General features: G+C 44.4%; 1 protein-coding gene across 1 annotated transcript in view; it reads left to right on the top strand.

Annotated features, from left to right (window-relative positions):
- LOC147703512 (uncharacterized) overlaps window positions 1–6,079 on the top strand; it is a 42,590-nt gene extending 36,511 nt beyond the window's left edge. The window contains exons 2-3 of the mRNA XM_086931881.1: window positions 4,115–4,765; window positions 4,860–6,079. Of these exons, the coding sequence (XP_086788007.1) occupies window positions 4,339–4,765; window positions 4,860–5,929 (1,497 nt within the window). The 5' untranslated portion in view covers window positions 4,115–4,338 and the 3' untranslated portion in view covers window positions 5,930–6,079. The remainder of the gene's footprint in view (window positions 1–4,114; window positions 4,766–4,859) is intronic.
- The last annotated feature ends 8,746 nt before the right edge of the window (window positions 6,080–14,825 follow it).

Genomic DNA, 14,825 nt, shown 5'->3' with positions numbered 1-14,825 from the left:
GACCTATGTGTAGTAAAAGGGGAGTTTCTGGCTTAGCAAGTAACTTTAAATGCCAAGTCAATGTGGTAGTAAACTGTGCATGCAGGCTCTGCAGTGGTAGGCCTGAGACAGGTTTGAAAGGCTACTTCTGTGAGTGGCACAAGCAGCGATGCAGGCCCACTAGTAGCATTTAATTTACAGGCCCTGGGTATATATGATACGACTGTACAAGGGACTTGAAAGTTAATTTTCAAATGCCAAATAGGTGTAAACCAATCATACCATGTTTAAAGGAGAGCATGTACAGTTTTGCAGTGATAAAGTGCCCAGAGTCCTAAAGCCAACAAAAAGAGGGTCAGAAAAATACAGGAGGAAGGCAAAAGGTTTGGAGATAACCCTGAAAAAATGGCCAGGTCCGACAACCTGCCACCAGAAGAAGTGGGTACAGCTGTTCAATCTCACCCCCAGCTACTGCTAAAGTTCAGCAAGATCTTTAAGTGTGCCCACCTCAGTGCTTTGAGCCAAGATCTGAAGCACTGTGTGCTGTGGCCTTGAAGTTAGACCAGCCCTGACTGTGTACCTCTCATTAGTGCTCCCTGAAAGTTTTCAAGGGGATCCAATTCATGCTTGTGTACGAAGTGAGCACAGACAAAAGATTGTGTTCTGATACTATAATTTCATTGTCCGATAGATGTCCAGGATAAATATTGTCTGCAAGTACTCAACTTTTTCAATATGGAAAATTAACTGAAAAATTCTGTGAACATTATAGTGTTGCTCTGAGACAGCCAAGGGAAATCTCAGAGCAAAGCTGTCATTTTCATTTTGTTTTTCATTTTAAAAAGTAGTGAAGCGTACATGGAATATAGAACAACAACCCTAAGTATTTGCAGACAAGACAGGATAGTCTTCAGCTCCCTGGGTCTTCTCCATCTGTCAGTGATGGCAGACTCTCTCCAGTGCTGGTATGGGTAACTAAATACTCCACAATATAACCATGGATCTGGGAGCTGAGCCTGTAACTGTGACTGAAGTCCGTTCACAAGACGTCCTAATGCTTTACAAAGGCTTTGAGTTTCCTGTTTTATTAAACCCTCCTTTCCTCAGTTGTCACAGAGCAGGGTAGGGTGAATCTTACTGATCCCCCCACCCTGTGATGAGATTGGAGCGTGTTGGGTGAGTGAGGCAGGCTTCCCTAATGATGGACATCCAGTGTAGGATTGAGCAAAATTATATGATTTGAAGCAAAAACGCCTACCACAAGAGTACAGTAATAGAGCGCTTGTGCCTGCTGCTGTTCATGTTCTGGTGCATTTAGTGCTGGTATCTTAGTGCAAAATGCATTTTTCATCTATTGGTACATTTTGAGCGACAAAAATAGTACTAAATGCATGGTTACGCTCATCCCATAAATCTGCGTTATTACTCTACAGCAAATAGCGCTCCCTCCTAATTCAGCCCTTGGTGCTGCATGGCTTAAGGCAGGAGTGCTCAAGACTGATTTTAACTGAGTCTGCAATGCATCATCAAAAGGTTGGCGCTTCAGGGTGTCAATTTAAGGCTTTGAAGACTGTAACATTGTCAGCCTGCAAAATCTGACCGGCACAGTTAGACGTGGGTTGAGAAACTCCTGTCTGCTGCTCGTGCTACAGCGGGCCTCCAAAAATAAATTCTAAATCCACTTCACCATTACCCTAAAGTATCCAAACGCACATCCATTCACCAGTGGGGCCCATAACACTGTGCACATTCTTTATTCATTTAGTTTAACTTCAGGGCTTTGGTGAAACATAAAGGAGTAATGCTGTAACATTGGCGGAGTGTCTAAACCAAAATAACTATTATTATTCACACCTATAGTTTAAAACAATTTGCCATGGTTTTCATTAAACACCATCTTGTTCAGACACACCACCATAGTGGCAATGGATATGCTAGAAAGAAAATCAAGCGTAGGAAAATACAAGACCAGCTTTAATTCTCCATTTATCTAATTTTTATTTAAAGCAAACTTTAAGTATGTCTGACATTTAGGCATTTATTAATTATTTATTCAGTAAAATCTTTAACTTTATTTCAAAAATGATCATTTTATTTAAAGGCTCGGAAAATAGACATTTATTTCAGAAGTCAATGTAAAGTTTAGCAAAAGACAGATAGTTTCCAATTCATTCTCTCCTAACATCCCTAACTAACACCCTCATCTTATCCTTCAGTCCTGCAAAGAAAAAACAAGCAATAAATCAAAGAGTTCTTACATCCAGGATTCGATCTGCAATCCGACAGCACTTCTAGAAGAAATCGAAAAGAGCGATACCTCTAAGCAAAATCAGGGGTTTTATACACTAATTTCCTAACTTAATCTATATAAAAAGTATCTAACAACACTAACTTGGGTTCTGATTGGCCAAATTTGGGGTAGATGAGTGTTTCCTCATCATTACAGCATCATATTCACGGTGAATCGGCGATTTTGTAAAGGGTTATTGTTTAGGACAGTCTCTGGCCTAGTCACTTCCTTGACTTGCAACTTTGGGTTTCGTTCCCAGGTTCATAACATTCGAACGTCCATGTTTTGGCAACCATCCTAGCTTCCAGGGCGAGGTAGCCTTGAACCTCCCATCCGAGCACAGGCAATTCATTCTCGCTTGCAGGCTTTGGGCGCGCATGCGCAGTCCAGCACTTGCTTGCAGTTTACCAGAGCAGCCATGTTTTTGGTAGGCCTCAGAGGCCACTTTTGGAACTATCATAGAAACAAACACAAATTCATGTCAAATATGGAACCGAAGCCCTTCTGTTTACCTCCCACCTTACTAATGTTTCCCCATTAGTTATTAACTAGCAAATAAGCCACATAAATGTGTTTTATACTCGCATATCCGACGACTTTCTAGCACAAAATAGTGTACAATAAGCACATTTAAGCTGCGTTTATTTATATTTAAGCTGTGCATTAGTTCACATCACAGTAACAACACATATTAGTTAATTATTTTGCTTCATGCAGGCAAATTTAGTAATCCCATGTGTGCATGTGTGTGCATCTTCTACTATTGTTGATTATTTTACCACAACACATTATTAGTAAATATTAACATTATGGAACATTGATTTCACGAGGGGTACACAAAATTTTGTTTTGCCACCTCACTCCATCACTCGTTCACACTGCCTGACCTTTTTTTCAAAGTGAGGGTACCTGTATCAGCATTATTTTTTGTGTGAAAAGAGAGTGTACATCTTAAAAAAGGAAGGGCAGAGCCCCAACACCCATAACTGTGAGCTGCCACTGTTAATGGATGCCCCCCACTGAACTTTGTCACCCTGCTAGTGTTGCACCAATTTATACATTTCTATGAGGGGAGCAACAAAGTATGAATGCCTAAATTCAGATAAGCATGTATCAGTTATTCTGATGTACCTTTTTAGTGCCTCTATGTATTATCGGCCAACCTACCTAATTTCTTAGAATGCAGTCTGGCAAGTATGCATCAGTCTCCATCAAGACCAACCTGTGCTTGCATCTTGTACCTTGACTTACATCACCTCTGACCAGTCCTAAACATGCTCAACACTTCTGAGAACCTCAACAATAATTTACTCAAATATATATATATATCTCCCTTATCTACATACAGACCAGTGGCAAAGCAATAGCAGGCTCAATAGGACCCACGTATGCAATTTTTCAAATATGCGTGAGAGAAGAATAATGCATACTGTACAAATTCTACATTAATATGATTCCTTGTAATATGTTTGAAACGTAATGCTTTTGTATACACAATCAGAAAAGTTTGCTCTATGTGAAGGGTGAAAGGAAATAAGTGATATTTTTAAAATGTATGCAAAACATTTTTGTTGATTGATGGTCTGAGGTACTTTAGGGAGCAGCCCCACAAAAGATAACCTTGAAAGCAAAGGATTTCAGAAATTACTATGGCATACAGATGACACATGGCATAATAAACAGGAAGTGTAACACTTAGTTTTGCCTTATTATTTGATTTATTATTACTGCCACCCCCAATGACTTTAGAAGGATATGAGTGCCATGTATTTGTAAGCTTTTGTAGACATAAGTAACATTTCTGGTTAAAAGAAAATATGTTAATTCTCACTGTTTACCTTCCAGCATGCTGACACATGGTTGATCGAACATCTGAAGGAAAAAGGCCGATGCACGTTACTGGGTAATAATGCGTCCTAAATTTAGATGCTGTTTCTTCTAAGGTGCATAAGCCTCATGCAGAAGATTAATGTGGCAGTAGCCAACGCAGTGGTCATTTCTGAAGTCCACTTATTTGTTACAGTTGTGAAAAAGGCAATTTTCCTGTGAGATACTTATTGGTTCGAATCATGGCTGGTGTTTTGGCATGTAGAAAAAGAAAGGCTAAGTTCTCACCACACTCACTGGAACTGCTTGTTGACTCGGTTGTAGCAAACTATGAACTATTATTTGGTGGAAAGTCCCATTGTACTTCCCTCCCTGTTAAAAACGGTATCTGGCAAAGTATCCTGCAGAAAATAAATGCTACATCCACCACCAAACGCCGTCTGATTGACATTAAAAAAAAATGGCATGACCTGCGCAAGAAAGTGCGTGAAGATTATAGCAAGGCACTGGCACAGTGGCATTCCAAAGGTTTTGAGGCTAAGTACCCCTTGGTGCTCAACCTCAGCAAAGTTGAAATGAAAGTGGTGAAGACGATGAAACTGCCTGGTATGAACGAAATAGATGGAATGGACACCGCCGCCCTAGTACTTTCAGAAAAGGAACAGCCAGGTCAGTTATTTCCCTTCTTTCTATGAAGCAACAAAACGTAATCTTCAATATCTTTCACTGTATGTCCAATCTCACTGAGTTTTCCTTTTCACAGCCCATGCCCCATCAAGTGACCAGTCGGGTACAGAGCAGGAAGTATTGATTGCACAACAGTCCTCTTTGGAAGTTAAGCCTGAAGAGAAAAGTATGGCGGACACTTCGAACAAAGTTATAATTTTGGAAGTCGGAGAGAGTGATGGAAATTATTCGTCAAGTACAAAAGTTCTGAGGAATGTGCAGCATGTGGTTGACTTTGACAATAACGTAATCATGCCAGAGTGGTATGTTGCTGGGAAATCTGGGGCAGTGAAAGATGTTTACCCAGCAAGAAATGTTAACATTGCTGAGAAAATTTCGGCCATCGGTCCAATTGAAGATGCTTTGCCAGGCAGAGAGTACGAATCGGGTGGAATGGGTCAGAGGGCACAAGGGTACGGAATGGGATATAACTCTGCAATGAGTGCAGGCGCTCTACATAGGCAGCTTGATGACATTTATCATATGGGTGAAATGGGTGGAGTAGATTGCAAGGGTCAAGTAGGTGGAATTGGTCAGATGCTTGAAAGGTCGATGGACAGTCAAACAAGCAATGCATGTAATATGGACCAAACGTTGCAGTTTCAAGATAAACTAGCGCATAATACTGAACAGCAGCGCCTTTTGATGCAGACAATGAATCGTTTAGTACACCGCCACACAGTAACTATGAAAAAGCACCACAGGACCTCTCATCTAGACAATGTGTCTTCTTTAAATGCATTGATGCAGATAGAGAAAAGTATTGATAATTTGACAAAAGCAGTCACAAGCTGTGTAAAAAGTAATGTGCACATCCAGAACGAGTTGACTTCAATGCATGGTACTCTAAAAGACTGCGTTGAAAATAACACCAGGTGTATGGAAGCTATAAAAGATATACTTGCTCAAACAGTAAAAGTGCCCAACGAGAAACAGACCATAGCAGTAATAAATGATGCCTCTAAATCTGCTGATGTTTTCCCTTGTGAGCAGAATGTGCAGGTTCCCTCACAGGAGGACTGCTCATTAGACTCTAATGAACCTTTACTAACATCACGCATGAGGCATAATCAGTTTGGGCCTCCTCCAAAGAAATCAAAGTATTGAATGTTAGCTGTGGATGTTCTTTTTCTGTATTACTTCACAGGCCTCATTTAATTTTTTGGAAAAGGTTGTATAAATGGTTTCTTGCGTGTTTGTGGGTACATACACATGTAAACATATTTTTTAAACTCCTGCTAAAAAAAATCCTTCCGTTTGAAGAATATTATTGTTGCTATGTTATTGTCCCCAAAACCGAAAAATGTGCCAGTTATGATTAGTAAAACAACCACAACTTCTCTCAAACGTACTACTCATAACTTCACGCTCGATGTTACAGATCAGCTCATAAATTAAATCAATATCGTCATTGGTAACACTATATATCAAATTACCATTGCCATTATCAGTGATGTCAATGAAGCCACTCAAGGATACTGCAGCTCACAGTCTACTGGGCTCAATCTTTGGCTACCCACCTGGCTCTTGCCTAGACCATATGAAGAGGTAGAAGGGGTACCTTGGCCAGACTGCTTTGGTTGCTCCTGTTGTGCTTAGGACACATGGTCTGGTTTTTAGCCTACGCTTCTGTTGAGAGAGAAACCGTGCAGACGTCACAGCCTGTGATGGTCCTGTCTAGCAGTGCCTGAGCATAAGGCTTGGTTCTGCACTCAGTGTCCCTATCTCAAGACTTAACTGAGTTTGGCTCAATTCACCTAAATGTAGAGCTTGGCTAACTGAAAAACGCCACGTTGTTGGCACCTAATTCGCAAGTCCCATTAAACATGCCATCAGCTATGCTCGTTGGGCACTGGATATTGAGCTTTGCTGTTACCCAGGTCCTGCACTCAAGACTCTTAACCAAGAGCCCACTGGGCATAGTTTTGGGCTGTGCCAAGTGGGATTTCTTTGCAGGCCGGCACTCTGTACCCTTTCTGCAGAGTCTGCTGGGCATTAAATTCAGATGTGGCATGTCTGCTCTGGGGGGCTGCCCACTGGGCAAATCTGAAGACAATGCCCAGGTGGTGTGGGTGCGAAATCTGATCGCCAAAAAGTCCCTGACCTCAGAACTCGTTTCTCCAGAGCCTATTTGTGTAGTCCCTTGACTTTACCCAGCAGTGTGTAGTACAGGCTAGCCTTCGGCCAGGCCAATGTTCAAGGCTGCAGACTCCGTGATGTCACTGATAATCTCTGACAACAAAGGTGATGTTGCATGTGATAAGAGAGTTGATGTTGTGTAGCTAACCATATCTGTCAAATGTAAGTGTTTTTGCATCCTTAAAAAATGTGCCCCTGAAGCCACTGTGCAGATGCTGGACGTTCTTCTACATTCTATGCCCCACTACAGTGTCAGCCAAACCCAATATGTATGGTTTTGGCTGAGCACAGCAGCTGTGGTGCACTGTCCCCTCTGTCATTCCTCAAATTCACTTTACAAGCTACACCCTGTGCCCAGCCACTGCCCTGACTTCATCCAAAACGAGTGCACCCAATACCTATTTCAGAATTTAGAGTGTTTTACTTTGTTGTTTAAACCTGCGTAGGCTGCACTTGCGCAGTCTCCCCGGTTAGATCTTATTTATTTATTTATTTTGAAAGTTTTATATAGCGCGAACAAGATCTTCGCAGATATCAGAGCGCTTTACAGAGGAGGGGAGAATATATAAACAGATATATCAATAGTGATAAAAGTACAGTTAAGTGATATCATTAACAATCAGGTAAGTCAATTTCACAAGTCATACAAAAATGCAAAGGGTTCGAACAAGTAGTACAGTTCAGTATCGAGTCTTTGAAGTTAATCCCCAGTAGTAATTCAAGTGCATTTAGCCATGAGGATAGCTTTTACTTCTTTCTTAAAAAGTATGGTAGAGGAGATGAGCCTGGTTTCAGGAGGGAGTGAGTTCCAAATCCTGGGTGCCATCCCTGAGAAGGAGCGTTTATAGGTTTTTTCCTTGCGGAATCTTTTAGGCTTTAGCAAAAGATTGTTTGTGCCTCTAGTGTTTCTGGAGCCTCTAGAAATCGTCAGCTTCTGAGCGAGGTATCTAGGTGAGCTCAGGTGGACAGCCTTGTGCGTCAAGCAAGCGATTTTCAGATGTATTCTGGCTTCAAAAGGCAGCCAGTTCAGGGATTTGAAGTCAGGGGAAATGTGTGAGTGTTTTTTTGATCCAGTGATGAGTCTCGCTGCGGCGTTTAGAGAGGCTCTTACGGGTGCCGTAGTAGCTAGGGGGAGACCGCAGAGGGCGATGCTGCCGTATTCTATTCGAGGTATGACTAGTGATTGTACCGCAGTTTGGCTGTTTTTCAGAGTGGGGCTTGAACCCGCCCCTCTTCTCCATTGGCTGGCTTCCTAAACGGAGGCCAGACATTGGAGGAGAGGGGGGCATCTGTCCATTTAAGCCCTGTCTTTTTGGGATTCGGGGGTGTGTTTTTTAGTTTTTCTCTCCTCTTCCCATTGGCTGGAATTTTACATTCCAGCCAATAGGAAGAGGAGAGAAAGAAAAACATGCCCCCGAATCCGAAAATGACGGAAAGTTTCTCCGAGGCATTTCTACTTGACCTCAGAGAAACATGGTTGCATCCCCTGCTCCTTGTTGAGAAGAGATACTACTCCCTTAAAGTAAAGAGTTTGATTTATGACATTTCATGAATTTTAGCAAGTATAAAACGGAAACTCGATCTGCGCAATAGGCATACCAGCTACAGGACAGAAGTATGCCCATGGCATGCCACCATAAATCTCCAAGCCGTCTCTGCTAATAGCTGCCATATGTTTTGGCTCCTCTTGTGGCCTGTTTCTTCAGTATTCCAGTGTGTTGGCTCAACCTCTTCAGCTGGGGCGTGGGCGGGTGTTACTTTTTGCAGGTCGGTGTTTCCCTGCAAGCGCGGTTTGTTTCACAGCTGCTGTGACATGGAGATTGGCTGCTTTCCCTCAAGTAGATGGGCTGGGAGGGGAAAACACGCCGCTTCCCTTCAGAGACCGGGCAGTCACTGGCAGCGAGGGCCGTGAGATAGTGCGGCCCAGCTCACTATCTAAACTTCTTTGCTCCAGGGACTGAGGCTTTGTGGGCCGGGGAGGAGCTTGAAGCGAACGGGCCCCGGAGGCATCACGTTGATGCGGCTCCTCGGCCTTTCTTCAGGCCTCTGTGGGAGCAGAAAGGAGGGCCTGGCTGGTAGTAAGGGCTGTAAAGCCGGGACTGGACTCGCGTGTGAAGGCGGCACCTGGGAGTGGCCGAGCCTGGGTCTGTCACGGGAGGCGGGAAGGGAAAGTAAAGCGAAAGAGAATGTGTGGGCGGTCCGAATATTCTTTAGGGGTGTTGGGAAAGGAGGGGCTTGGCAGGGGCCCCTCCTCCTCCCGCTCACTGAGTGCGCCGGAGTCCTGAAGTCCTTGGTTTCGTTGTTGATGGGAATGTGAACCGGATACTATTGGGCTGGTGGATCTTGGAAGTTCCCAGAGCGCCACAGGTAAATTTCACAATAACTTTGCGCTGCCACCGCGCCTCCATGTACCACTCCCCCGTGTGTGTCTTGGTACGGTCCTGGAGTCAGGAAGGAGCAGCCAAGAGATGTTTTCTAACGTCTTTCAGAGGGGAGGGGTAGCCCGAGGGATCTGCAGGGACTTTTCGTGGCACAGCATCGACAGTCGCCTATCAGTTTCCCTTGACAGCCCTCGGCTGCTGCGTGGGTTAGTTTTAACATTACGATGGTGGCACAAGTGCGAGCCCCCTGAGTTTCTCATGTCTTGAGTGTTGTGTCGAGTAGTTTGTGGAACGAAGGGGGCACCGAGGGCGAGAAGCCTCAACCTTTTCACCTGTAACCTCATCTTTGTAAATGCCTGTAATGTTTTTGAAGGGGTGTTAAAAGCGAAACTTGGGGATAGTTTGTTCCTTCTTTCTCAATAGCCCGTAATTTACACTTTAATTTGGGCTTTAGCGATGCGGTGAAGAAAAAAAAATAGAAAACACTGATGGGCTTCGCGTGTTACTGCCCGGTACCTTCAGGCCTGTTTATCTCCAGGGGAAGAGGAGATTAGCCTAGCCAGACAGCTCCATGCTCACTTCTGGATGGGCTGGATAAGCTTTAGAACACAGCTTGAAATGGAAGACTGCATGTTCAAGTCTGCTGAATGCATCCAGGCCCTCTCTGAGTATGTCCTGGAACCCTGCTGCGAGGGCAACTCCTCCAAATTTGTCCTGGCGTTCTGCATTAAGGTTCCCTGGCACTCTTCCTGATCTGACATTCTACTGTTTGTTTTTGCACTCTTAGTGTATTCTGGGAATGTGCTGCCAGGAGTCTGCGAATGTTGTCATACTCTATTTTAGTGGCATGTTTTGAAATGCGTAGCATTGGTGGGTGGGTACATATCCTGTATGTGCAGGCAGTGGTGACACCAATGCCATCAGAAGTTGGTGACTGAAGCACAGTCTGTTTTGTCACCATACCAGTTCCTGGTATGCCCAGGTACTCCTTGGGCTGTATGCTCCTATTCTGACTTGACGGTCTTCCGTGCTTTCTCTAGCACTTCTGTGGCTATACCATGCACTCTTTGGTATATGTTCAAGCTCTTCCTCTACTCTGTCCTGGCACTCTTCAGGTTATGGGCAAATCTGAAGACAATGCCCAGGTGGTGTAGGTGCGGAACCTGATCGCCAAAAAGTCCCTCACCTCAGAACTCATTTTTCCAGAGCCTATTTGTGTAGTCCCTTGACTTTACCCAGCAGTGTGTAGTACAGGCTAGCCTTCGGCCAGGCCAATGTTCAAGGCTGCAGACTCAGTGATGTCACTGATAATCTCGGATGACGAAGGTGATGTTGCAAGTGATAAGAGAGTTGATGTTGTGTAGCTAACCATATCTGGCAAATGTAAGTGTTTTTGCATACTTAAAAAATGTGCCCCTAAAGCCACTGTGCAGAAGCTGGACGTTCTTCTACATTCTATGCCCCACTACAGTGTCTGCCAAAGCCAATATGTATGGTTTTGGCTGAGCACAGCAGCTGTGGTGCACTGTCCCCTCTGTCATTCCTCAAATTCACTTTACAAGCTACACCCTGTGCCCAGCCACTGCCCTGACTTCACCCAAAACGAGTGCACCCAATACCTATTTCAGAATTTAGAGTGTTTTACTTTGTTGTTTAAACCTGTGGATATTCTAACGACAGCAGGTTATTTTTTCCATAGTCTTTAAAACTACATGACCCATTTCAAGATGGCGGCCTCACTGTGTGCCAGATTTGATGTCTCCTATGAATTTGTGGATACTGCAATTACATATGTAGGTCTCGGCCTGCGTAGGCTGCGCTTGCGCAGTCTCCCCGGTTAGATCTTATGTTTTTCAGAGTGGGGCTTGAAGCCGCCCTTCTTCTCCATTGGCTGGCTTCCTAAACGGAGGCCAGACATTGGAGGAGAGGAGCGTCTGTCCATTTAAGCCCCGTCTTTTTGGGATTCGGGGGTGTGTTTTTTAGTTTTTCTCTCCTCTTCCCATTGGCTAGAATTTTACGTTCCAGCCAATGGGAAGAGGAGAGAAAGGAAAAACACGCCCCCGAATCCGAAAATGACGGAACGTTTCTCTGAGGCATTTCTGCTTGACCTCAGAGAAACATGGTTGCATCCCCTGCTCCTTGTTGAGAAGAGGTACTACTCCCTTAAAGTAAAGAGTTTGATTTATGACATTTCATGAATTTTAGCAAGTATAAAACGGAATTTTGATCTGCGCAATAGGCATACCAGCTACAGGACAGAAGTATGCCCATGGCATGCTACCATAAATCTCCAAGCCGTCTCTGCTAATAGCTGCCATATGTTTTGGCTCCTCTTGTGGCTGTTTCTTCAGTATTCCAGTGTGTTAGCTCAACCTCTTCAGCTGGGGCGTAGGCGGGTATTACTTTTTGCAGGTCGGTGTTTCCCTCCAAGCAAGGTTTGTTTCACAGCTGCTGTGACCTGGAGATCGGCTGCTTTCCCTCAAGTAGATGGGCTGGGAGGGGGAAACACTCCTCTTCCCTTCACAGAGACAGTGCAGTCGCTGGCAGCGAGGGCCGTGAGATAGTGTGGCCCAGCTCACTATCTAAACTTCTTTGCTCCAGGGACTGAGGCTTTGTGGGCCAGGGAGGAGCTTGAAGCGAACGGGCCCCGGAGGCATCACGTTGATGCGGCTCCTCGTCCTTTCTTCAGGCCTCTGTGGGAGCTGAAAGGAGGGCCCGGCTGGTGGTAAGGGCTGTAAAGCAGGGACTGGACTCGCGTGTGAAGGCAGCACCTGGGAGTGGCCGAGCCTGGGTCTGTCATGGGACGCAGGAAGGGAAAGTAAAGCGAAAGAGAATGTGTGGGTGGTCCGAATAATCTTTAGGGGCGTTGGGAAAGGAGGGGCCTTGCAGGGGACCCTCCTCCGCCCGCTCACTGAGTGCGCCAGAGCCCTGAAGTCCTTGGTTTCGTTGGTGATGGGAATGTGAGCCGGATACTATTGGGCTGGTGGATCTTGGAAGTTCCCTGAGCGCCACAGGTAAATTTCACAATAACTTTGCGCTGCCACCGTGCCTCCATGTACCACTCCCCCCGCGTGTGTCTTGGTACGGTCCTGGAGTCAGGAAGGAGCAGCCAAGAGAAGTTTTCTAACATCTTTCAGAGGGGAGGGGAAGCCCGAGGGATCTGCAGGGACTTGTCGTGGCACAGCATCAACAGTCACCTATCCGTTTCCCTTGACAGCCCTCGGCTGCTGCGTGGGTTAGTTTGAACATTACGATGGTGGCACAAGTGCGATCCCCCTGAGTTTCTCATGTCTCGAGTGTTGTGTCGAGTAGTTTGTGGAACGAAGGGGGCACCGAGGGCGAGAAGCCTCAACTTTTTCACCTGTGACCTCATCTTTGTAAATACCTGTAATGTTTTTGAAGGGGTGTTAAAAGCGAAACTTAGGGATAGTTTGTTCCTTCTTTCTCAATAGCCCGTAATTTACACTTTTATTTGGGCTTTAGCGATGCGGTGAAGAAAAAAATAGAAAGCACTGCTGGCTTCGCGTGTTACTGCCCGGTACCTTCAGGCCTGTTTATCTCCAGGGGAAGAGGAGATTAGCCTAGCCAGACAGCTCCATGCTCACTTCTGGATGGGCTGGATAAGCTTTAGAACACAGCTTGAAATGGAAGACTGCATGTTCAAGTTTGCTGAATGCGTCCAGGCCCTCTCTGAGTATGTCCAGGAACCCTGCTGCAAGGGCCACTCCTCCAAATGTGGCCTGGCGTTCTGCATTGAAGTGCCCTGGCACTCTTCCTGATCTGACATTCTACTGTTTGTTTTTGCACTCTTGGTGTATTCTGGGAATGTGCTGCCAGGAGTCTGCGAATGTTGTCATACTCTATTTTAGTGGCATGTTTTGAAATGCGTAGCATTGGTGGGTGGGTACATATCCTGTATGTGCAGGCAGTGGTGACACCAATGCCATCAGAAGTTGGTGACTGAAGCACAGTCTGTTTTGTCACCATACCAGTTCCGGGTATGCCCAGGTATTCCTTGGGCTTTATGCTTCTATTCGGACCTGACGGTCTTCATTCAGTGCTTTCTCCGGCACTTCTGTGGCTATACCATGCACTCTTTGGTGTATGTTCAAGCTCTTCCTCTACTCTGTCATGGCACTCTTCAGGTTATGTACTGGTGCTTCTTTGCAGTGGCATGCTTTACACTATGGAAAGTGTCTCGAAGCTTTGTCCTTTTAAAAAAATTATAATATTGTCACATGTTCGGCAAGTATACTGTTCCTCAAACCTAGAAAAGCCCACCATCTCACGTATTGTTGACATCTTTACATTGGGTCATGCCCTGACCGTTTTCAGGTTATTTTCTGTCTACTTGCTGACGCAATTTCAAGTTTTTACAGTCACTATTTTGACATATCCACAAATGGTCCCAAATACTATTGTGACAAAAATAGCACAACCGCTATGGTTGTCCATTAATGCTTGGAATGTGTCCGTTGTAGACATTTGTTGTACACTGCCAGGGATACAAATATTGTATATCTGCTCACCAGTGCAATGCATGACTTGTAACCACTGTAAGTCCTTTTCAGTTTGTGTACACCACTGACTTAATTAGGGAACATTTTGGGACTCTCTGGGGTTAAGATGCATCATTTAAATAAAAAGTTCTTTAAATGTACATTTTAAAAATGGATATTTCTAGAGACTATAGAGTGAAATTTTGTGGTAAAAAATCCACGGTTAAAAGTTTTTTTTCCTAGTTGGTTCTGTGGGGCTTCTGCCATACCATATGAAATGTTAAAATAGGTATTTGTTAGTAGCAACCATGAGGCAGATTCGCAAAGGTTTTCTTTGTCCTTGAATTGGGGTCCACCAATACTAACCGTTAGTAAAGTCAATAGGCCTGGGTTTAATATGCTAATGTATAAAGCATTAGCACATTAGAACAAGACACAAAAGGATCCAGCAAAGAGGGGAGAGGGCTCTAGTTGTATGATAGTCCCTTATGTAGTTCAGTTCAAGCACTCAAGAGGAGGCAGGGTACCTCCAAACAGCCTGTGCCATTAGGTGAGTCATGAATGTTCCACTGGGCTGTTGCAACACATGACTGACAATGTCATAGGCCAATGATTGCAAGAAGCTGGTTGAAGAAAGCAAATGGTTTAAATGGAGAGATCCAACGCCTACTCCACGTATATGGTTAACAAGAGGTCCATAGACAATACTGTCAGAACCTAGACTTAAAATAAGCAAAGGCAGCAATTTGCAAAACCCAAAAATGTAACATGGGTGTGACCTAAATTACCCTGCAAGTCTTCTTAAAGTGCGTAATTTACTCTACTTGCATATGTTCACGTTGCAAGCCACCAGTGAAAAGAGTGAAGAAATAGTTGTACTTGCAAAATCACCTCATTTGTAAAATATAAGTGTTCAACGAGTGGCCAAGGACACACAATGCGAACATGGTTTTACACCTAAAAGAGAAAATGATATAAAATTTT

This window comes from Lissotriton vulgaris, chromosome 7 (assembly GCF_964263255.1).
Source record: "Lissotriton vulgaris chromosome 7, aLisVul1.2, whole genome shotgun sequence".
NCBI classification, from domain to species: domain Eukaryota; kingdom Metazoa; phylum Chordata; class Amphibia; order Caudata; family Salamandridae; genus Lissotriton; species Lissotriton vulgaris.
Note: the sequence above shows the minus strand (reverse complement) of the source record. Positions and strands in the feature narration are given on the sequence as shown.